At 52.8% G+C, this 21,499-nt stretch overlaps 3 protein-coding genes across 8 annotated transcripts in view; 2 read left to right on the forward strand and 1 right to left on the reverse strand.

Moving 5' to 3' along the window:
* Positions 1-190: 190 nt before the first annotated feature.
* EMC8 (ER membrane protein complex subunit 8) lies at positions 191-7,617 on the reverse strand. The gene is made up of 5 exons (XM_042027073.1): positions 7,346-7,617; positions 3,152-3,228; positions 1,673-1,742; positions 1,116-1,210; positions 191-863 (listed from the first exon to the last, which is right to left on the reverse strand). Exons 1-5 carry the CDS (start codon positions 7,541-7,543, stop codon positions 704-706), a joined length of 600 nt encoding a protein of 199 aa, XP_041883007.1. The 5' UTR covers positions 7,544-7,617; the 3' UTR covers positions 191-703.
* Positions 7,618-9,713: 2,096 nt separating this feature from the next.
* On the forward strand, positions 9,714-14,177 carry LOC121664072. Its single transcript, XM_042027075.1, has 5 exons — positions 9,714-9,813; positions 10,564-10,643; positions 11,502-11,669; positions 12,939-13,070; positions 13,912-14,177. The coding sequence occupies exons 2-5, from the start codon at positions 10,565-10,567 to the stop codon at positions 14,046-14,048; spliced, it is 516 nt and encodes a 171-aa protein (XP_041883009.1). The 5' UTR covers positions 9,714-9,813; position 10,564; the 3' UTR covers positions 14,049-14,177.
* A 724-nt stretch (positions 14,178-14,901) lies between these two features.
* LOC121664073 (dual specificity protein phosphatase 22-A-like) overlaps positions 14,902-21,499 on the forward strand; it is a 12,591-nt gene continuing 5,993 nt past the window's right edge. The window contains exons 1-5 of one of the 6 annotated variants that reach the window (XM_042027080.1): positions 14,902-14,974; positions 15,113-15,188; positions 16,496-16,529; positions 17,012-17,094; positions 19,360-19,409. In XM_042027080.1, the coding sequence (XP_041883014.1) occupies positions 15,168-15,188; positions 16,496-16,529; positions 17,012-17,094; positions 19,360-19,409 (188 nt within the window). In that variant the 5' untranslated portion in view covers positions 14,902-14,974; positions 15,113-15,167. Of the gene's footprint in view, positions 14,975-15,112; positions 15,189-16,296; positions 16,530-17,011; positions 17,095-17,453; positions 17,583-19,359; positions 19,410-19,744; positions 20,226-20,404; positions 21,397-21,499 lie in introns of those variants that run through there. The other 5 variants (XM_042027079.1, XM_042027078.1, XM_042027081.1 and 2 more) reach the window with 5 other exon arrangements.

Here is a 21,499-nt window from a genome sequence, read left to right on the forward strand (position 1 = left end):
CTCAGCAGTGTGCTTCCAGTCCTTTTTATAAATCATTTACTTTGGGTTTAACACATTCAAGCAGTAACTGTGCTTGCCACGCCCATGGAGAGCAGGAATCACCGGATTATTTGGGAACACTGCTTTGAAACTCTCTGTAGCTGTGTCATGCTAAAGCACTGCGAAACAGGTGACACATGAGCATGGAACATCCTCAGCAGTTTGCATTTTACTGTGCCAAGAGAGTTACAATTTCCAACCCAGGCCAGAAGAAAACCGTTCACCTCCCATTTGATCTATTTGCCCTTAAAATCTCTCATCTGAGGACAGGATTGATTTTTTTTGGAAAGGTATTTCCATAAATCGTTAAAAAGGTAACCTCTCTAAAGATTAGAAAAGCTGAAGTCAAAACTTTGGAATAGGAACAGTGGGGCCAAGCAGAAGCAGTTCTGGTTTCCAAGGAATAGCAACATTCACTACAAGTGGGATGGTGTCCACGAGGACAGCTGGAAGTGACAGCTGGCAGCTCTTCCAGGGAATGTCACCGCCAGCATTCCGTGGCTTTACGGACACAGCACCGCGCCACGGGACAGGCCACTCCTCTTTAATCAGTCAGCTTTCCACACAAGGTACTGAATATTCATTCTATTTACATTCAAAAATAGCATTTTTCTCTCTTCAGTACAGAGTGGGAATGCCCGTGGATGAGTCAGGAGAATCTCTCCTAGCACAGGTGCAGCACAGCTTTGTTGATCTCCGGGTTTGTCCAGTCGTTCCGGATGTCATCCAGGTGATTATCGAAATCCACCAGTGTCTCGTAGGATTTGCTGTCCAGGAGGGATGCAGCGATTCGCTGGGCTTCGGTCCAATCTTCACAGAAGTCACTAGGGTGGAAAAGAATCCGGAATACATCAGAATCAACCAAGAAAAACTCTGGAAAATTAAGCCATGCTGCAGCGTGGACACGGTGGGGATAGCATGGCCTGCCTGCAAGAACCAACTGCTCCCTCTCACTACAAGAAGCAGCTTTAAAATCCCTGCCAGCTACACCCACAGGGTCAGTCAGCCATGAAGTTTTGCCCTCACACAGCCAGCCAGTTTTCCCCCAAACCCCAGTAAATTCCCAGCTCACTCACACGTGTGGGTCCTTGCACCTCCACTTGTTCTCGTGCAGCTCGTACACGTGGATGGCAGGCTCCACACACTCCATGGTGAACTTGGTGTTGTCAACCTGGGGTGGGACACAGAAACACCACCTCAGTCTCCTCCCCAGCACCCCAAGAGATGAAATAAACCCCGAATCAGTTTGTAAAAACAAGAGAATTTTACACACATCCACTGTTTTACCCTCAAATTGCCAAATTTAAGATGCCAGCATTTGTCCCAGCAGTGAGGAGGCAAAGCCCTATTTTGTGATGTTAAATGTAAGAATTTAAGTTGCACTAAGAGGGCTGGAGCCAGAAATTGCTGCCTGAACATGCAGAGAAGGCCCCTATTCCTCTGAGGTGACAGAGAGCTCACCACAGTCTCTCTGTGGATTTACTTTGTACTTCACTGCTCCTTGCATCTCTTCCCCAGAGCATTTTGGACAGGAAGAGAAATGGAATTCCTCACGAAAGGAACCAGAGAACAGCATTTCCCTGGTGCAGCAGCAGGGTCAGAGCACACAGCGGGGTGAAGGGAAGGAAGTTACCATGATGAGCGCCGTGTCCGTAAAGCCCTCGGCAATCCGGGAGGCCACTTTCTCTGCAACCTGGTTGGGGCTGGAGCAGAAGGGAAAAGGAACTGAGTGAGGTGAGCCACGAGTTCCAGCTGAAAGCAGCAGGAAATGAGCTCAGAGAGATGTGAGAGTGACTCTGGGTGCTCGAAAACAGGAACGAGATAAGGAGCTGATGCCACAGCTGATAGAGGGCTCTGCAGCACCCGAAGTTCAGCTCAGCTGTGTTTAGGAAACGGCTTTGGAATGACATGGAATCAACATTTTGTGGCCGCCTATCTTCTTCCCCCAGACCAAAGATGTTGCCCTGGCAGGCAATTAAAAGAGAAACTTAGAAACTCGACCAGTTTCTCTACCAAAATCAGATAACCTTTGGAAACCTTTACCACGTTTCAAAGGTGACAACCTCACTGTAGTGCCAATGTCAATCTCTGTGTGGCACCAGTTATCTTCAGAAATTAAACTGAAGTTTTAAAAAAACATCAAGCCTGTGATGTTCTTTCAAACCTCAAAGAGAACAAACTGTACCTTCTCCTTAAAAACGTGTCCAGCAGATTTATAAGGAAAGGACAAATAATGCCTTTATCCCTGTTAGGTACCTTAGAAGTCACAAGTGTTCCTTATAATTGAGTCTGAATATCCATTAACAAATAACTGGGATCAGATCCTTGTGGAATGGTTTGGGCTGGGAGAGACCTTCAAGATCCTCTCGTTCCATCCCCTGCCATCGGTGAGACACCTTCCACTATCCCAGGTTGCTCCAAGCCCCATCCAGCCTTGGAAACTTCCAGGGATGGGGCATAATACTTTAAATAAGTTGTTCTAATTAGTCCCAATCCTGGATTTGTCCAATAGATAGAGAGGAAAACATGGAATACACAGCTCTAAAATGAAACTGTGGCTCTGCAGGAAGGTCCCTTATTGTTTAGTGAGTAATCTGAGTCAGCCAGCAGGGGAAAAAAATGACTAATCCTGAGGAAAAAGAAGTGCTAAATAAGAGATATCACTGCCTGACTGACATCATCTTCTACTTCTCCACCACGTAAGAAAACTCTTTGAAAAAACCCAGGAGATAATGAAGAAATTTAGAAAGAATTAGGTCACCCCTGACTTTCCATAAGATCCTGGGAGTCGTCAGACTTTACAAGATCCATACTGCACAAGCAAACGCTCTGCAGATTTTGGCTTTTTCCCTGACAACTGCAATTCAAGAGGCTGGCACTCGTTCAAAGAGTGGCCTTTTATAGCAGCCACGGGTGAGGAGGGATTCTGCAAAGCCTGGACTTTCTGCACCTGACCAAAGGCCACATCCCGCAGCCCCACGGAGACAATGTGGAAGCAGCTGACAGTTGTCAGAGGGAATCAACACGCCTGATTTATGGGGATGATATCTGCTGGCAGAGTCCAAGGTACAAGCTAAAAGAGCAAACAGAAGGAAATATTGGCCCAACACACCTGGCATCTTTCACGCGTTCGTTCGCCTGGTAATATCCAGCTATCACGTAGCTGTTCTCCTTGCACCAGGAATCAATCTGGAAAAGCAATGGGAACAATAAATCCTAGGAAAACCAGCCCCCCACCGCCTCAGGATTGAGGAAATCTCGTGGCTGTCCTGTAAAGAAAGCAGCGTTGCTCCAGCTCTGCGGCTCGGTTCTTTACACAAATTTCTGTCCCCTTCTGCGCCTGCTCGGGCACGGTGGGGCTGATTGAGCTGGGATGGAGAAACCCAATGGAGCAAAAGGAGCTGTCTCAGTTAAAGCCCGGCCTAAATTTGAGTGACAGGACAATTAAACCCTGCCTGGAGAGGGTTTGGGTCTCACCCACCGATGGTTGGGACAATTTTCTGTCAGTGTTCACCTGACAAGGGACTTGAGAGAACGTTGCCCTCGTGGATGTGTGGCTGCCCTGTCCTTGCAGAAGGGTTTTATTGCTAATGTAACATTCCTCGGGGAAAATGCAACCATTTGGGGCCTTCATTAGAAAATAAAAGCTTGAGGTGAAAGGTGAACGTGAGGCAGAAGTTTGTCCCATTTACCAGCTTTTCAACCGGGATGGAATTGTTTTCCTTTGAGAGCTCCTCCTTATTTAACATCTCTATGTAAATACTTCAGCAGATGTATTTTTTTTTTATTAAGTTTCACAATTTTTGACTGACACGAGTCCAAAACTGAGGCACTTTTGTCAGGTGTTGTTTTATAATGAAAGGAGTTTCAACCCCGCCGTTCTGGCTGCTTTAAACACCACTTTTTGCGGGCCTTCATTAGAAAATAAAAGCTTGAGGTGAAAGGTGAATGTGAGGCAGAAGTTTGTCCCATTTACCAGCTTTTCCACTGGGATGGAATTGTTTCCCTTTGAGAGCTCTTCCCTATTGAACACCTGTATGTAAATACTTTAACAGATGCATTTTTGGCACATAATTGACACCATTTTTGATTGACACCAGTCCAAAACTGAGGTACTTTTGTCGGGTGTTGTTTTTTAATGAAAGGAGTTCCAGCACCGCCGTTCTTGCTGCTTTAAACTGGAGCTGAATTCCTCCTGCTGAGTCTGCCTTTGAAAATATCTATCTATAGCTATGATATCTATATTTATATATCTATATATATCTATATATATGATGTTTTCCATTCGAATTGAGGGTATCAAGTCAGCACAATACAAAGCCCTGAAAGGCAGAAGGGGAGAAAGCAGCTCGAATTTTCCTTTGCAGTCCCTAGAGAGCACGGCCTCAAAAAACCCTCCCCAGCTCTATTAAAAAGGACTCCAAAAATACATCTGGTGCTGACCTGTCGCGTCCTGGGAGTCAAATCAATCTCATTTTCAGCAATAATTATAGTATTAGACTGCAGAATCAAGCCAACAAAACAGCCATGTGAATAATCCAAGGGATGACATGGATTTAACTGATAAAAAAAAAAAAAAGCTGTGCAGCCCTGCAAGAGCTGCTGTTTCCATTCCAAACCCATTTTAAGGGCTTAGGACTCTGGTTTTAATTGTTAGTGGCTTGAAAGCTTGGCATTAGAGCCAGCAGCCCAGACAGTAAAATTAATAATAATAATAATAATTATTATTAAAAAAAAAACCAACTCCATCAATTTAAAAATTAGAAACAGTCCTAAATCCATTTTTGTTCTGTACCAAAAATTGCCTCAAAAAGAAGAGAATGATTTAAAGTTCTCGCTTTCCTAACTGGTAACTAAAAATTGCTTCTGCATTTAAAAAAAGAAAAAAAAAAAAGGAGAAAAAAAACCCCAAATCTCATTTTGGAATGCAAGCTTTTCCAGCTGCAATTCCCAGGCCCTGTCACCGCAGGTATCCTACAGCAATTAGCTCCTGATATTTTTAGTCACGGCCAGCCCTGCCAAGGAAAAATCCGAAGTAGCTTTGCTTTGCTGCAGCCACCAAAGGGGGAGCCTGGGGGTCTGGAAAACCCTGGGAGAAGGAGGAGGAGCAGGAGGAGGAGGAGGAGGAGGAGGAGGAAGAGGAGGAGGAGGAGGAAGAGGAGGAGGAGGAGCTGAGTGCTGTTCCAGGAGAGGGAAGTGCTCCCTGGTTTCTCCTTTTTGGAGCTGTGCTTGTAAAACCACATCAATTAGCTGAGAAATTCAGAGGCTCGAGTGCAACTTAATTCACTTTTTCTTAATGACTCCGGCTTTGAAAGGGATTTCAAAGTGCAAATTAAACCCGGGAGCTTCTGCTCTGCCCTCCGGAGCTACAAACCTCAGGAAATCGGAGAATCCTCAAATATCCTGAGCTGGGAGGGACCCTTAAGGATCACCAGTCCAACTCCAATACCCCAAAACCCCTCCCTGTGCTTGGGAGCGCTGTCCAAATGCTCCTGGAGCTTGGGAATGTGCCCATTCCCTGGGGAATTCAGTGCCCCAGCACCCTCTGCGGGAAAAATATCCCACCCAAACCTCCCTTGCCACGATGTTTTGTTCGGGGTTTGTTGATTCCTTGTTCCCCCTGCAAGTTTTAGGGGGCAAAGCTCCAAAGTTTGGAAGTCCCTCCTCAACTTCCAGATTAAATCTGGAGATTTTTGCTCCCATTTCACGTTCTGGGATGACTCAGGGCAGGGAAGAGGATGTGAAACTTGTGGGGCTCGTTCTAAAAACCCCCCCACGGAGCCACCCTCGACCAAGAATCAGCAGTAACTGAACTGGAAAAGAACCAGATCCTGGGAAATCCTGCCAGAGCTGGGAAATCCTTTAGGAACAAAGCTGCTTTGCTACAAAAATTGAGTTTAACCACGCTGATCTCCCTGATTTATACCGGATCCACACGCCAGGCTGCACAGAAGATGTGGAATCACCTCTTTTCAACCCTTTTCCACGAGAAAATCCAATTTTCACAACTGCTCTGAGAGGATTTATGGACACTTTTGCCTTTGTTTAAACCCAGAAGAGCAGCAAAAGGCCCCGGGTTCTTGTAAAATTCTGTGTTTTAAAGGATCTGTGGCTGTGAAGCACACAGAGCTGTAGCAAATCCTAACTGATGTGGGAAACACCAAGAGTTTCCAGTCTTTACCTTTTTGTACCAAAAACTGAGAGTAAACAAGTAAAATTCTGCCACAGCTTTGGCTCCAGGAGAATTTTCTTCCTGTAGATGTTGCAAGAAACAGGATTTATTTCCTAATAATCTGATCCTGCTGCAAGATCTGCACTGAAAAGCTGCACTGAAGGCCTAGACTTTACCAAAATTCTCTGCTTAAACCCTGTAAAAAGCCATTTAATCCCAATTTAATGAAAACACACCGTGCTCTGCTACTCCTATGCTGCTGGAAAGAGATTTGAAATGATCAATTTTGTGTGTTCCACAGCAAAATTCAATGGTCAGGGCTCAGGCTCGGCTCCTGTCCCTGTGTCTTTGGCTGCATTTCATCATTTCCAGGCTTCACAAAGATGTCAACTTTCCCATGGCACCATCTCAGCTGGAGAAAACCGGGATTTACTCACAACTGACTGGAATTTACTTACAAATAATATATATATATATATATATATATATATGTATTTCTTTTTTTTGGGGATGAGAAAGACCGAGGGAAACATTAAAGCCAAGGAGTCTGGAGGAATCAGAAATTCGTTATTTTTAATGATCTCAAAAAGGGACGGATCTCCTTTTGCTCACAATTGTATAATCATGGAATCATGGACTGATCGGAGGGGACTTCAAAGCCCATCCAGTTCCAACCCTGACACCTTCCACTGTCCCAGGCTGCTCCAGCCTGGCCTTGGGCACTGCCAGGGATCCAGGGGCAGCCCCAGCTGCTCTGGGCACCCTGTGCCAGGGCCTGCCCACCCTCCCAGGGCACAATTCCTTCCCAATATCCCATCCATGCCTGGGAAGCCATTCCCTGTGTCCTGTCCCTCCATGCCTTGTCCCCAGTCCCTCTCCAGCTCTCCTGGAGCCCCTTTAGGCCCTGCAAGGGGCTCTGAGCTCTCCCTGGATCCTTCTCCTCTCCAGATGAACAACCCCAGCTCTCCCAGCAGAGTTTTCCCAGCCTTTGGAGCATCTCCACGGGCACTCCGGACCGAATCCAGCAGCTCCACATCCCGCAGGGACACCCCCGGCACCGCCTCCCGCCCGTGCCAACACCTCCCTCCACCCCCGAGCACTGCCAGCACCCCCATCCCAGCGGGAACACCTCACCAGGGTCAGGGCCACCTCCAGCATGGGAGCGAGCGCCAGCGTCCCGTGGAAGAGCGGGATGCAGTCCACGAACAGCGCGGGCTGCGGCGGCCGCGGGGCCGGCGGGCGCTCGGCCACCAGCAGCCCGTTAACGGCGCAGTGCGGGTACTTGGCGCCGTGCAGGACCATCTTGCAGTAAGCCTGGGTGGTCAGCTTCATGGTGCCCTGCGGCGGCCCCGGCCCGGCCCCGGCCCCGGCCCCGGCCCCGGTCCCGGTCCCGGTCCCGACCCGGCCCGCACGCCGCTCCCCGCCCGCCGCCAAGCGCCGCCGGCTGTCGCGAAGCGCCGCCAAGCGCGGCCGGCTTTACGACAGCGGTTTGGGGTGGGTTTGGGGTGGGTTTGGGTGGATTTGGGGTAGGTTTGGGGTGGGTTTGGGTGGATTTGGGGTGAGTTTGGGTGGATTTGGGGTGGGTTTGGGGTGGATTTGGGGTGAGTTTGAGGTGGGTTTGGGGTGAGTTTGGGTGGGTTTGGGGTGCGTTTGGGGTGGTTTGGGGTGAGTTTGGGGTGGGTTTGGGGTGGGTTTGGGGTGGATTTGGGGTGCGTTTGGGGTGTGAGAAGGGCCGGGAGGATCCGCGTAAAAAGCAATGGTGTTTTAAACATACATTGTAATATTGGCTTCTCGCAAGTATTAAGGTGGATATTATATAATGTTAGAAATGCTTTTTGCTGTGTGGATGTAGTTTTCTCTCTTTTTAGCAAGAATGTTAGCAAGTGTGAGCAAGTAAGAGAACCTCCAAGCGAGCAGAGGATGAGGCCCGAGGAGCTGCTGACCAACGCTTTGTCCAGGGAACAAAAGGGCCCAAAGGCTGCTCTGCCCGGAGAACGGGCGGCCAGGAGGGTCCAGAGCCGCTATCACCGCTCTGCCCCGGGGGCAAAGAGGCCAAAACTGCAATCAGCCCTGACTGTCTGGAGAATTAAGAGCCTGACTCAACTATCAGCTCTCACCTGGCGAGCCCAAGGCCAAGAATCAAAAGAAATAAAACCACAAGGCCGAAGACTACGCATGCTCTAAAAAGGCAGAACCAAGGAGTGGCCATGCAGAACAGCTCCGGGAAAAGTTTAAATATGAACAGAGAACAGACAGTAAAAATGGTATAAAAAGGACTCACCTCGAGCATCAGGGGTGCTCTTGGCAGAGTGCCAAGGCACCTGGCCATTACCCCTTTGCTTTATTTTATGTGTCTCTTATTGTCTTTCTATTAAACCCTTTAAATTCTCACAGGAGAGTGAACCTCGTTAGTCACAATGGGATGGGGGGTACGGGGTCAGGTGTGTGAGGGTCAGCACCGTGTGCTTTGAGCCACAGGGAATCGCGGGGTGGGTGGGGTTGGAAAAGACCCCTGGGATCATCGATTCCAAGCTGTGACCGATCAGCTCCATGTCATCATGAATCTCGGTGGTTTGGGTTGGAAAGGACGTTAAAGCCCATCCCATCCATGGCAGGGACACCTCCCGCTAGCCCAGGGTGCTCCGAGCCCCATCCAACCTGGGTTTGGACCCTTCCAGGGATGGGCATCCCAAATAATAAAGGACGCTGGGTTTCTGTATAAAGGGTAACACCCAACATAACTTCAGCAATGTCTCAGCCACGTCCGTCCCCAGCTGCCACACTGACCCCCTTCCCTTCCCAACCCCTGGATGCCCTCTGTGCTTTGTCCATCCTGGATTTTGGCCACTCCTGGGCTCCAAACCTTGAACCCTGTGTCCAGTTCTGAGCCCCTCATGACACAGACACTGAGAGCCTGGAGCGTATCCAGGGAAGGGAAGGGAGCTGGGAAAGGGCCTGGAGAATTCCTGAGGGAGCTGGGAAGGGGCTGGAGAGTTCCTGAGGGAGCTGGGAAGAGGCTGGAGAGTTCCTGAGGGAGCTGGGAAAGGGCTGGAGAGTTCCTGAGGGAGCTGGGAAGGGGCTCAGCCTGGAGCAAAGGAGGCTCAGGGGGGACCTTGTGGCTCTGCACAAGTCCCTGACAGGAGGGGGCAGCCGGGGGGGTCGGGCTCTGCTGCCAGGGAACAGGGACAGGAGGAGAGGGAACGGCCTCAGGCTGGGCCAGGGGAGGCTCAGGGTGGACAGCAGCAGGAATTTCCCCATGGAAAGGGAGCTCAGGCCTTGGAAGTGCCCAGGGAGGTTTGGAGTCCCCACCCCTGGAGGTGTCCAGGGAATGACTGAACGTGGCACTCAGCGCTCTGGGCTGGGGACAAGGTGGGGATCGGGCCCAGCTTGGACTCGGGTGACTTTGGAGTTCTTTTCCACCCTCAAAGATCCTGGGATTCTGGGAATCCGGGATAAACCTCCAGCGGCGGTCCGCCCGCATCCCGTCAGCCCCCGCGCGGGGCCGCTCCGGCCCGGCCGCTCGCTGCGCCGCGCTCCCGGCGTGCGCCGCACTTCCGGCCCGGCTCCTTCCGGTCCCGCCCGCGGTAGAGGACGGTCGCCAGGTCGTGGGGCCGGGACGGGCCGGGTGGAGACCGGGAACGGGCTGGGAAAGGGCTGGGAGGGAGAACGGGAGCTCCTCCCCCATCTCCATCCGCGCCCGGGCTGGCGGGGCAGCGCGGGTTGGGGGGTTGCGGGGAGGGGTGCGAGGGGGGAGCGCTGCGACCCCTCCCGCGGGTCCCAGCGTGTCCGTGTGGGGTTATGTCACCGGTGTCGCGACATGTCGGGCGGCACTGAGGTGACAGTCGGGGAGGGCAAGGTCAGGGGCAGACAGCGGGTCCTCGCGGGAGCTTGAGCGGCTTTGGGCTGAGATGGGGTCACCTGAGGAACTCGAATGCCGTGTGTGTGGGAATCCCTTGTGTGCGATCCCGCCCTTCCCCGGGATGTGCCGGGATTGCTCCCCGCTCAGGGGCCACTGCAGTGGCTGTGGGATGTGCTTGCGGCTCCTGGAATCTGCCCAGGAATGGCTTATTTTGGAATGAGAGCGTCCCAGAAGGGCGACTGAAATAAGGGAATGTCCTTTGCTTCGAGTGCGGGAGGCTTGGGTTAAAAACAGGAAGGGAAAGACCCATCCAGGTCAATATTGTGGGAGACTATCCCTGAAAAGCACAGAGTGATGTGCTGCTGTTTAGAGAAGGAACAGGAAGCCTCTAGGCTGGGGTTTTTTTTGTTGTTTTTTTTTTTTTAAATATAAACTCGTGGAAAATGTTTTTATTTCACCTTGGGCACTGACCTGTTGCTGCCTGCCCTTGCAGGATGTTGGCTTCCAGAGTGTTCAGCCTCGTCGGGAGGAGATCCATCTCCACCTCCCTGTGCCTGAGGGCACATGGACACGGTGGGTCCTGGCTGCTGGCAGGGAGGGTCAGGAAGGGAATAAAACAGGTCCTGGAGGGCAGGAGCACAAAGAGCTGCGCTGGGTGGGGTGTGGGTGAGGGTGAGGGGAGGGTTGGGATGGATGGAGCTTGGGGAGGTGGCAGGAATCGCAGTCATGGAATCATTCAGGTGGGAAAAGAGCTCCAAGGTCACCGAGTCCAAGCTCGATTCCCACCTTGTCCCCAGCCCAGAGCACTGAGTGCCACCTCCAGCCCTTCCTGGGACACCTCCAGGGATGGGCACTCCAAACCTCTCTGGGCACTTCCAATGCCTGAGCTCCCTTTCCATGGGGAAATTCCTGCTGCTGTCCACCCTGAGCCTCCCCTGGCCCAGCCTGAGGCCGTTCCCTCTCCTCCTGTCCCTGTTCCCTGGCAGCAGAGCCCGACCCCCCCGGCTGCCCCCTCCTGTCAGGGACTTGTGCAGAGCCACAAGGTCCCCCCTGAGCCTCCTTTGCTCCAGGCTGAGCCCCTTTCCAGCTCCCTCAGGAACTCTCCAGCCCCTTCCCAGCTCCCTCAGCCTCCCCTGGATCCCTGGCAGTGTCCAAGGTCAGGTTGGATGGGGCTTGGAGCACCCTGGGACTGTGGGAAGTGTCCTTGCCCATGGCAGGGTGTGGGATGGGATGAGCTTTAAGGTCCTTCCCAATCCAACCCAAAGCATCCTGGGATTCCATTTTTATCCTCTTAGAACAGCACTTACTCTAAATGCTTCACCTTTTCCCTCCTGCATTCCTGCGCTTTCGGAGCTGTTGGCTTTTGTGTCGTGAGCAGTCAGAGATGTTTGTGCAGGACCTTGACTGGTGTCCCTGTGTCCCCCCCCTCAGCTGGCGTTGTCAAGGCAGAGGATTACACCCTGCCAGGCTACGTGGACCGGCGGGACGTGCCCCTGCCCGAGGTGGCCTTCGTGAGGGACCTCTCTGCGCAGCAGAAGGCGCTCAAGGAGAAGGAGAAGGCATCGTGGAGCGCTCTGTCCGTGGATGAGAAAGTGGAATGTAGGTTCTGGGGGGGCTTCGAGTGACCCCACAGGCAGCAGCAACACAATTTCCATGTTCAGTGGCATGGCATGGGTTGGGTGGGGAGGGATCTTGAAGATCATCTCATTCCATTATCCCAGGGTGCTCCAAGCTTCATCCAGTCTGGCCTTGGGCACTGCCAGGGATCCAGGGGCAGCCTCAGTTTCTCTGGGCATTCTGTGCCAGGGCCTCCCCACCCTCCCAGGGAGGAATTCCTTCCCAATATCCCATCTAAACCCACTCAGCTCAAAGCCATTCCCCTCGTCCTATCACTCCAGGTCCTTACCAAAAGTCTTTTGACAACTTTTTGTTGTAGGCCATGCCTGGAACAGCTCTTAATCCAGGTTTTTCCCAGTGGCTCTATGAGCAGAGCTGATGCATGAAGGAATTTTCTTAATCATGATGGAGCTCCTTGTGTGCACACACCTATGGTTTTTATTCCCAAGATCTTTGGAGCTGTTACAGAACATGAAATGCTCCTGCTCCATATCTGAGGTCACATTCAGCCATTCCTTCCTCTTCCAGAAACCTAATAATAATAATTATTATATTTATTTCTTGGTTCCTTGCTTCCAACAAGGAAAAAAATCTCCTCAACACAACAACGTGCCATTGTTAGTCCAGCTGAGTGAAATGAGCCCCAAACACAAACGTGGATTTGAACGTTAATGAGCACTGACCTTGGCATGAACCAAATTCCAGCTGGTGAAAGCTCCCCGTGGGTGTTTTGACTTGCAAATAAAACTGTCTCATCTTTTCCAGCTGCTCTTGTGGTATGAAGAGAGAACCTGGGCTGGGAAAGGTTTAAAACTCTTTGGGGAATTGCTCACGTCTTCCTGAGCGCTCTCCAAATTTTCTGTTGCTTTGGATTTGAAATTCCTGTGGATTTCAGTGGCAGAGCTGAGAAGCTTTTTGAGCTCGGAGCATTCCTGTTGGAATTATTTGTGCTAGGAAGCTTTGGGGTCAAAAACCACACTGGGCATTGGAGGGGAGGAAGGAAATCTCCCATTTTTCCTTTCAGGTCTATACTGCAACTTTTGCCCAACCTTAGCATAATCTGTAAAATGGAGACTAAAATCGATGTGGGGATGAAACAACTGATGGCTCTGGCGTGTGCCAAACCTGATTTAACATCCATCCCCTTTTTGGGCAGCCTCAGGTTTTGTTCACCTCCCTCTGCAGAGTTCCTGGTCACCTGCAGATCCCAGGGAAAGTTAAAAGAGAGGATTTGATGCATTTTTTCCCCAGTGTATCGGATGAAATTCAACGAGACCTACGCAGAGATGAACAAAGGGACAAACGAGTGGAAAACCATCCTGGGGGGAGTGTTGTTCTTCCTTGGTCTCACTGGAGTCATCCTCATCTGGCAGAAGCACTTCAGTAAGTAGCTCTTCCATGGAGAGCCGGGATCAGGTGATGCCTGATGGGAATTCTCTGTGGGGTCAGGATGGTTTCATGGAACAGCCATAACGGGGACTTCCCAGCAGGAGCTGTTTGTTAGTCCCTGGAAACTCCATCCTGGAGTTGGAACTTGTGGGGATGTAGCAGAAATGTTCAGGAAGCTGACTCACAGAAAGGTGGTGGAGCTCTGGGAGGACAGGAAATGGAGGGGAATGAGTGATGATATTCCTGATCCCAGAGCTTCCCCTCTGTGCTGCTGGAAAAGCTTTTGCTGCCTTGGTAGTGAACATTTGGGTTTCTGCCATGTTTGGCTGCTTTCCCAGCTAAGGATTTGACCTCCAGGGAGCCTCCAGGTGCTGGGAGGCAGAGCAGCAGTTAAAGGAGCTGCTCCCTGCCTTGAGGCTCCCCAAAAAAGGAAAGCAGGGAGTTGTTATCTTGGTGATGGAGGAAACCAAGAGAATCCGTGTGGGAATGTGGTCTGAGCTGGATGCTGCAGAAACTGGATGCAGGGAGTGGAGGTTGCAACAGATCACAGAACCACAGGCTGGGTTGGGTTGGGTTGGGAGGGATCTTGAAGGTTATCCCATTCCACCCCTGCTCTGGGCAGGGACACCTTCCACTATCCTGGGTTTCTCCAAGCCCCATCCAACCTGGCCTTGGACACTTCCAGGGATGGGGCAACCACAGCTTCTCTGAGCAACCTGCTCCAGTGGGATGACTTCAGGGGGGGAAAAACCCTTTTGATAGTGAAACTTAGCCCAGAATTCCCAACTTGCTGATGTGAGGACATAATTCCATAATGGCCATTCCCACCCCGCAGTGTACGGCGCCATCCCGCACACCTTCTCCGAGGAGTGGCTGTCGGCTCAGACCAAGAGGATGTTGGACATGAGGGTTAACCCCGTGGAGGGCATCTCAGCCCAGTGGGATTTTGACAAGAACGAATGGAAGAAATAAAGCAACTCAGTGGAACCTGCTCTGCTTGAATATGAAATGATTCCATCACCTGTGTGTGACCTCGTTGCTTGTTGTACTGGAACACCCTCTCCACCTCCAGAAATGCTAATAAATGTCTGGTTAACTTGAGAGGTGCCTGTTGCTGGTCTCTGGATGTGTTTCTTGGGGTGGGACATGCGGTTCCTGAACAAGATTTGCTTCCTGGCTTAATGTTTTCAAGGGCTAAGAAAGCTGCTGCCAAATTTCTCCCTCCAGCTAAGCCGGTGTCCCCTGAACTCTGCAAAATGTAAAAATGCCGCTCTGAAGACTAAACCAAGCTTGGACTTCAGTTTGCCCTTTTCCTGATGGGACAGGAAACCATCAGGAAACTTGATGTTGTGGTTTAGGAGCTGTGGTGGGATCTCAGCCACTTGCTGGCCCCTCTTTCCCTTCCACTCAGAAATTCGGGAAGGTTTCTATGGTGAGGTAATCTGGTGAGAAGGAAGCAATGAGCTCCCCTTCCTGCATCTCAAAAACCCCCTAAGTGATACATTTGGGTGCTGAGAAGGATGAGGGTGACAATCCCAGGCTGGTGATGGCTGCAATTCTGCTTTCCCCTGCTCTTTGCACAGCTCCTGCCTCTGGCAGCCTGGTGGCACCGGCCTGGCTGAGGGACACGGAGCTGCCAGGGCTTTGTGCCTGGAAAATTGCAGGAAATGCTGGCATTTCACTGCTGCTGTACCTGGGCAGCACTGCTGGGATAAGGGAGTCCTTCCTCCCAGGACTGTCCTTCCCAAAAGGCTGTGGAACTCCAGGGAGGCCGGGAGAGAAACCTGAGCCTTGCCATGATCCCAGATCCTTATTTCATCTTCCCCTTCCCGGCACCAGCCGCTCTCTGTTCCCTTTCCCTCCGGAGCAGCAGCAGGACCCGCCAGAGCAGCCTGCAGGTGAGCTGAGTTTGTCAGGGCTCTGCTTGCTCCCCTCCTGGCGTGTTTCCCTTCCTCCTGCTCTTGGCAGAAGGATGAGCTCTTGGAGGGGGTCAGATCTCACTGTCCTCTCTGGGAATTCTGGGTGTTTATTTGCAGGTAGCCTTGGAGGCGGAGAAACCACCAGAATCCTGATCCTGGGGAGAGAAAATCCATGGGGAGTGGAATGAGCAAGGTACAGGGGGACAGTGGGATGGTGGCCAGCACGTCCTCTTCTTCTGCAGCCCATGGAGGCACTTCCCAGGCCACCACAATTCCCTAAATACAACTATTTGCCTCTCCCCTTTCCCACAGCCCTTTGGAATTCCAAGCTCTTCAAGAGAATTAAGAAAACAAGCAGGGATTTATATCCAAGGTTTAGATCCGAGGGGAGGAGCTCGGTGTCTGCAGGTGTCAGAAAAGTGACAGCTGGCCTCAAATGCTCATCCCTGGGGGGGTAAAGCCTTGGCATTGTCATCCTTAGGGGTCCCTGCAGGTAAATTCCCCCCTTTCCACCCTCAGGATGTGCCCCAGCAATGGGGGAAGTGGGATTTCGGTGCTGCTTTTTCCTCCAGGGCTGGAGGAGGGGATCAATTTCTGTCGGTGTCCTTAAGTAACCACTTGGAACGTGAGCCCTCCAGTTTAAAATTAGACCCTGGGACAACAACAGAGAGATCAGATCAGGGCAAACTGGCTCTGCATGGCTCTGATGTGGTTTAACACCGGGGTTTCACCCCCTGTCAACTCAGCCTGACAGGCAAAGTGGCTTTTACAGCCCCCCAGTGCCACCAAACCCTTTTGGGGAGCCCAGGCTGTTGTTGCCCAGGTTTGGGTTGGTGCAGACTCTTTTGTAGGATCCGATTTTGGTCTCCATAAGATGCAGGACTCTGCATTCTCCTTCACACTTTGTGTTGACTCCAGGTGTTTGCACCCAGGAAAGGGCTGGGGTTCATCTGGATGTGACCCAGTGCTGTTGGAAACCCTTCTTCAAACTCCTCAAACCAGGGCTGTTGTGCCACATGGGCACCAGCAAGTCCAGCTGATAATCAGCTCTTCCCTTCTGTGCCCCTGGGAAATGCTCTGGAGGGTTCTTACCCCCCTTAAACACCCTGAGCTGTCCCTCTTCTCCTTCATAACCCTGCAGCAGCGAGTTGGAGACCGAATTTGCAGCCTTGACATCTCTTAACTGCAATAAATATAAATCCTGCTATAAATAGTGCCCATCCGTGCCCAGCTGGCAGATGCAACCTTTGAAACTCCACAGGATCACATCCAAACCCCTCCCGTTTCTGTGCTGAGTTTTCCTGAGCTCTGCTCTCCTGAGGGGTTGGGGATGATGGTTTGAGTGGGTTCAGCCTTTCCTGGTCCATGGATTTGGGTCCTTGGCTTGTCAAGTGTCCTGATCCTGCTGGACCCAGACCTGGAGCTCGATGTTCCCAGCACGTCAGATGTGCCTTGTTCCCGGTGCCATCTGAATTCTCTCTCCTTTTTGTCACCTTCCAGATTGTCACCGGCCTCTACCTGGGGAATATCCGTGGTAAGTGTCTTTCCCTGTCCCTCCATGGTGCTGTGGGATCCCTGGGTGGCTGGCAAGGCTGGAGGATTCCCTCTCCTGGGGAGCTCCATGTGCTCCCAGCTGGGAATCTCAGTGTCTTCCAGAGATCCAGAGCTGCCTCAAATCCCCATGCCAATTGCCAGTGATCCCACTCCAGCCCTGGAAAGGGATGTCCACTGCAAGCTGTGGTCACCAGCCATGCTGGAACACATGTCTGGAAACCTCCTCAACAGCGAGGACACAACAGCCTTTTCTGAGTTATCGGGATCATTTCTGATTTTGGGGATGGCTTCAGGAACCTGCTGAGTACCCAGCGCATCCGAGGGGGATTTTGCTTGGAAGGAGGTGGCCAACCTAATTCCCTGCACCGTGTGGGAGGAGAGGCAGCGGGAAGGGCTGGAATGGGGCTCAGGGGGTGGGGGGTCCCAGGAGACAGGTAATTCCCACATGGCTCCCTTTTCCAGACTCCGAGGACCATGAGAACCTGCTGAGGAAGGGGGTGACCCACATCCTGTCCGTCCACAACCGCGCCAAGCCCGTGCTGGAGGTGCGTGCCCGGGTGGGGGGGCCTGGGGGACCACCCCGGGGCAGCAGGGACTGGGAAGGTGCAGATGGGACACGCAGGAACTTCCCTGGCCTGGGGAGAGGCAATGCGGGATTCGCACCGATTCGCACCGACTCACAGCGCCGGCTTTGGGGAGGGGGCAGCGGGCTGTTTATGGGGTCACGGGCATCGCTGGGTGGTTTTTGGGGGGCAGCGCTGCGGGGCCGGGCCGGGCGGGTGCCCGGTGCTGCCGAGGGGTCCCCACGAGAGGGCGGCGGCGCCCCGCGAATGGAGCCCCGGCGGGGAGGGGACACGGCGGGAGCCGCTCCCGGAGCTGGCACTGCCCGCTCGGTGTCCCCGCTTCTCCCGCCTCGCTGGTCCTCGGGATGCCGGTGGGGAAACTGAGGCAGGAGGGAGCGGCCCCGGGGATGATGCCAGAGGTGTCGGACAAATCCTGCCCGGATGGTTCCGTGAGCCGGGAGCAGCTGCAGGTTCGGCTCCCGGGATGTGCGAGGAGTGAGGGGCACGGCCGTGGGGTGCTGGATACCTGATGGGGCCACAGGGACAGCTTCCACTGTCCCAGGTTGCTCCAAGCCCTATCCAGCCTGGCCTTGGACACTTCCAGGGATCCAGGGACAGCCACAGCTGCTCTGGGCACCCTCTGCCAGGGCCTGCCCACCCTCACAGCCAGGAATTCCTTCTCAATATCCCATCTAAATCCACTCTCTGGCATTGGGAAGCCATTCCCTGTGTCCTGTCCCTCCATCCCTTGTCCCCAGTCCCTCTCCAGCTCTCCTGGAGCCCCTTTAGGCCCTGCAAGGGGCTCTGAGCTCTCCCTGGAGCCTTCTCTCCTCCAGATGAACACCCCCAGCTCTCCCAGCCTGGCTCCAGAGCAGAGTTTTCCCAGCTTTTGGAGCATTTCCCTGGCTCCTCTGCAATTGCTCCAGCAGCTCCACATCCTTCTCGTGGCGGGGCTGCTTCACCCCAATGTTGGGATGCTGCAGAAGGCGAACGGGACCACCAGGACCCCCTCACCCTTTCGGGGCCAGAAGGGAGGGAACCCCAACAAAACCCCAGCTGGATCCTTTTCCCTCCTGAGGCGTTGAGTAACGTGGAGAGGGGAGGGAAAGAAGGGAAGGACAAACGGCTCCGGGCCGGGCCGGGGCAGCCGCTGGGGCCGGCGAGCGCGGGGCTCGGCCCGACGGGGAGCAAACCGCACGGAGCGCTTACAACACGGAGCAAAGCCGCACCGAGGGGAAGCGGAAAGGCTCGGGGGGGTGAGGGGATGGGGGGGTTGAGCAACGTGTCAATCACGGCGACCGCAAAGCCCAGCACCGCTGCCACGCGTGGCCTCGCTCCGCCCGGCGGGATGGGGACGCCCGGCCCCGCGGGGAACGGGGAGCCGCTGGATTAATGCGGGATTGAGGGGGTGTGGGTCGGGGTTTGGGGTGGGTTGAGGTCGTTTTGGTTGCTCCACGGTGGGTTTGATGGCGTGGTGGCTCTTCCCGGTGTGGCGAGGTCGGGATGGCAGCCGGCACGGATGGAGCTGTGCATGGGATGTGGGAAATCCACGCTCATCCTTGCAGCAGGGGTCATTCCAGCGCAGAATTATCCCTTTTCCCATCCTTCTCCGCCCCTCCCCTCCTTAAATAATCCGCTTTTCCCAGCCTCCTGGGCTGGAGGGTGGTCCATGGGGTCGGGCTGCCTGCGCCAGGAGGGAGCTGATGGAGATGGGGCAATCCCTGGCGCTCTGGCTGCGGGGTTTTCCCCCCGTTTTGCTAAGGAAGGATTAAAAAAAAAACCCAACCCCCAGATAAAAAGGATCTAAATTTAGCTGCGAACAGGGAGGATCGAGGAAGCGATGTTTTAAGGAGAGGAAAGTAATCTGACCTAGGCCAGCAGGCAGCAGATGATTTATGGGGTATTAAAAGCACGGGGAGGAAATAACTCATTGATGAGAGTGGCTTTGTCAGTGCGTGGTCACACACATCTTCCTGGTGGAGTTTGGGGCCTGGAAAAGGGCTGGCTCTGGGTTTGGGGGTTCCTGAGTGTTGTAGTTGTCCCCACAGCCTGGCCTGTCCCCTGGGACTGAGAGGAAATCGCCCGGGATGGGATGGATGCAGCCATCCATCGGAGTGGAGCAAACCCCAAAGCGGTTTCCAGCTTTCTTCTCCCCTCAGGGTCAGCTGAGGAAGGGGAAAAAAAAAGAGAAATGGAGATTTAATGCTTCTTGGAGGTATTTTATTGCTATTTAATTCTGTATTACAGGACATGACCTATCTGTGTATCTCGGCCTCGGATTCATCCAGTGAAAACCTGTAAGTTATTTCCCATCCTTTTTTCCTGTTGGTCAATAAAAGCTCAGGTTCTGCAGGATGAAGGTTTAGTCCATCCATGCTGTGAAATTTCTGAGCTTCCCAGAAGCTGGGGTTCATTTTTTGTGTGGTAAATAACACTTTAGGGCTTAAAATCCATTTTTAATGTGTGTTTGCAGTCAGGAAATTTGATTTTTCATCACATTTCAGAATTATTCTGCTGGGCAGGGTTGAAAATTGGAGTGTTGGAAAGACGATTTGTGTCAGGCATTTTTGTTTTGGAAAGAGAAATACGGCATTTATTAAAACACACATTTTTTTTTTTTCACCATCTAAAGCACAGATGCTTGGAATGATCTTTTGGAGATGAAGCTGCTGAGAGGAGCTGGGAGGAATTCCCAGGATTTTGTGGGATGCTGCTGCTTTGGGTGCTGGGCATCCAATAAATCATCCATTTGCACCAGCAAATTGGCAAATCCACGGGATTTTTCTCTCCAATCAAACCCTAAAAAGCATCAAAACTTAATTCCCAGGGCCCAGACTGAGCCCTGCCTGTGGAAGTGCTGGTTTTTCCAGCATCCTTGGGAGCAGCCGTGCCCGGGGGTGGAATTCTGCTTGCTCATGCTGCTGCTGAGCGGAAAGAGAAGCTTTACAAGAAAACCCTGCCTCAGCAAGAACTGGGATTTTTCGCTGTTAATTTTTTTTTCCCCCTTCGCTCATTTCTTTGCGTTTGTGGCATCTCTACGAAAGGGAAAAAAAAAAATAAAGGGGGGGGGGGGAAAAAGATAAGGCTGCCTGCAGGAAGGAAGAGTTATTCAAGAAACTATTTTCTGCTTGTCAGTTTGTGCCTTGGATTTCACAATCCTGGTGAACTTTGTGTCCTGCTTGTGATTCGGGCTCTCAGCGCTGCCATTCCACTCCCTGATCCCACACTTTGAGGCTGGAAAAGCACAGGCAGAGCTTTCCCACTGGGAAAAACACCCCTGGAGTGGGTGAGGATGGATGGGGAGCTAAAAGTGGGTGAGGATGGATGGGTTGGGAGAGGGATGCAGGCTGGAGGCACGAGCATCGTGTCCTTGTGGCATGGGACATTCCTGCTGCTCCTACCGAGGGGCTGGAGGGCAGGATTGGGATCTGGAGAGCTCGGAGCTGTGTGGGCAGCACCTGCAGGCCTGGGGGGATGTTGGCAGCTCCGTGAAGATCAGCAGGGCCAGCAGGGAAATCCCCTGGGACAGGCTTTAGGCAGGGGAAATCCTCCCAAAGGGTGATGCTCTGTTTGCTGTGGTGCTGGAGGAGCCTTGCACTGACAGCTCCTCCCAGGAATGAGAGGCTCAGTATTTTTAGCCTGACCGCAGTGTCAGAGACTCCCTCATCTCTCCTGCTCTTCCTGGGAAGCAGAACCCGCTCCTATTCCTGAATAAATTCATCCTTGTTTGCCTCCCTGGAAGGTGCCAAGCCCAGCGCTCCCAGGGCACCCTTCTCCATGGGCTAGCAGGGATGAAGGAGATTCTGGAGGGTTCCCAGAGGGACACCAGCTCCCTTGGCAAGGGGCACAGTGGGAATAACCGTGGGAGGTCATGCTTTGGTTTCTGAGAAATCCGGAAGGCTGCGTGGGTGCACGCCCACCCCGTCACGCGGAGGCAGAGGAAGTCCGGCGCCGGAGCAGAGGTGCTGCCAAAGGGACCCTCTTCTCCTCCTGGAAAACCCAGGCCTGGGTGCTCAGGGAGGCCACCAGCAGCACAAGTGACCAGAATCAGGTTTTCTGCCTCAAAACTGCCCCAGGGCTCGGCGTGATGCTGGCAGCGGGGAGGGATGGGCAGGTTTCATTGGAAAGAGAGGAATACCTGGCTCAGCGTGGGATCTCAGCGGGACAACAGCTCCTGGAATCCCAGCCAGGGATGAGCTGGAGGGATGGGTCTCACCAGAGCCTGCCACAAACACCCAGCTCTGCCCACTCAGTACACATGGAATTAGTTATCCTGTTTTCCAGGTGTGGAAGCCCGGGCTCCCACCTGCCCCATTTTGCTGCAAAATGCTCCCTTTCCCATTCTCCCTTTCCCATTCTCCCTTTCCCATTCTCCCTTTCCCTTCCT

Source organism: Corvus kubaryi, unplaced genomic scaffold (genome assembly GCF_017639235.1).
Source record: "Corvus kubaryi isolate FWS band 111438036 unplaced genomic scaffold, C.kubaryi_AGA036_p1.0 37300, whole genome shotgun sequence".
In the NCBI taxonomy this organism is placed as follows: Eukaryota; Metazoa; Chordata; class Aves; order Passeriformes; family Corvidae; genus Corvus; species Corvus kubaryi.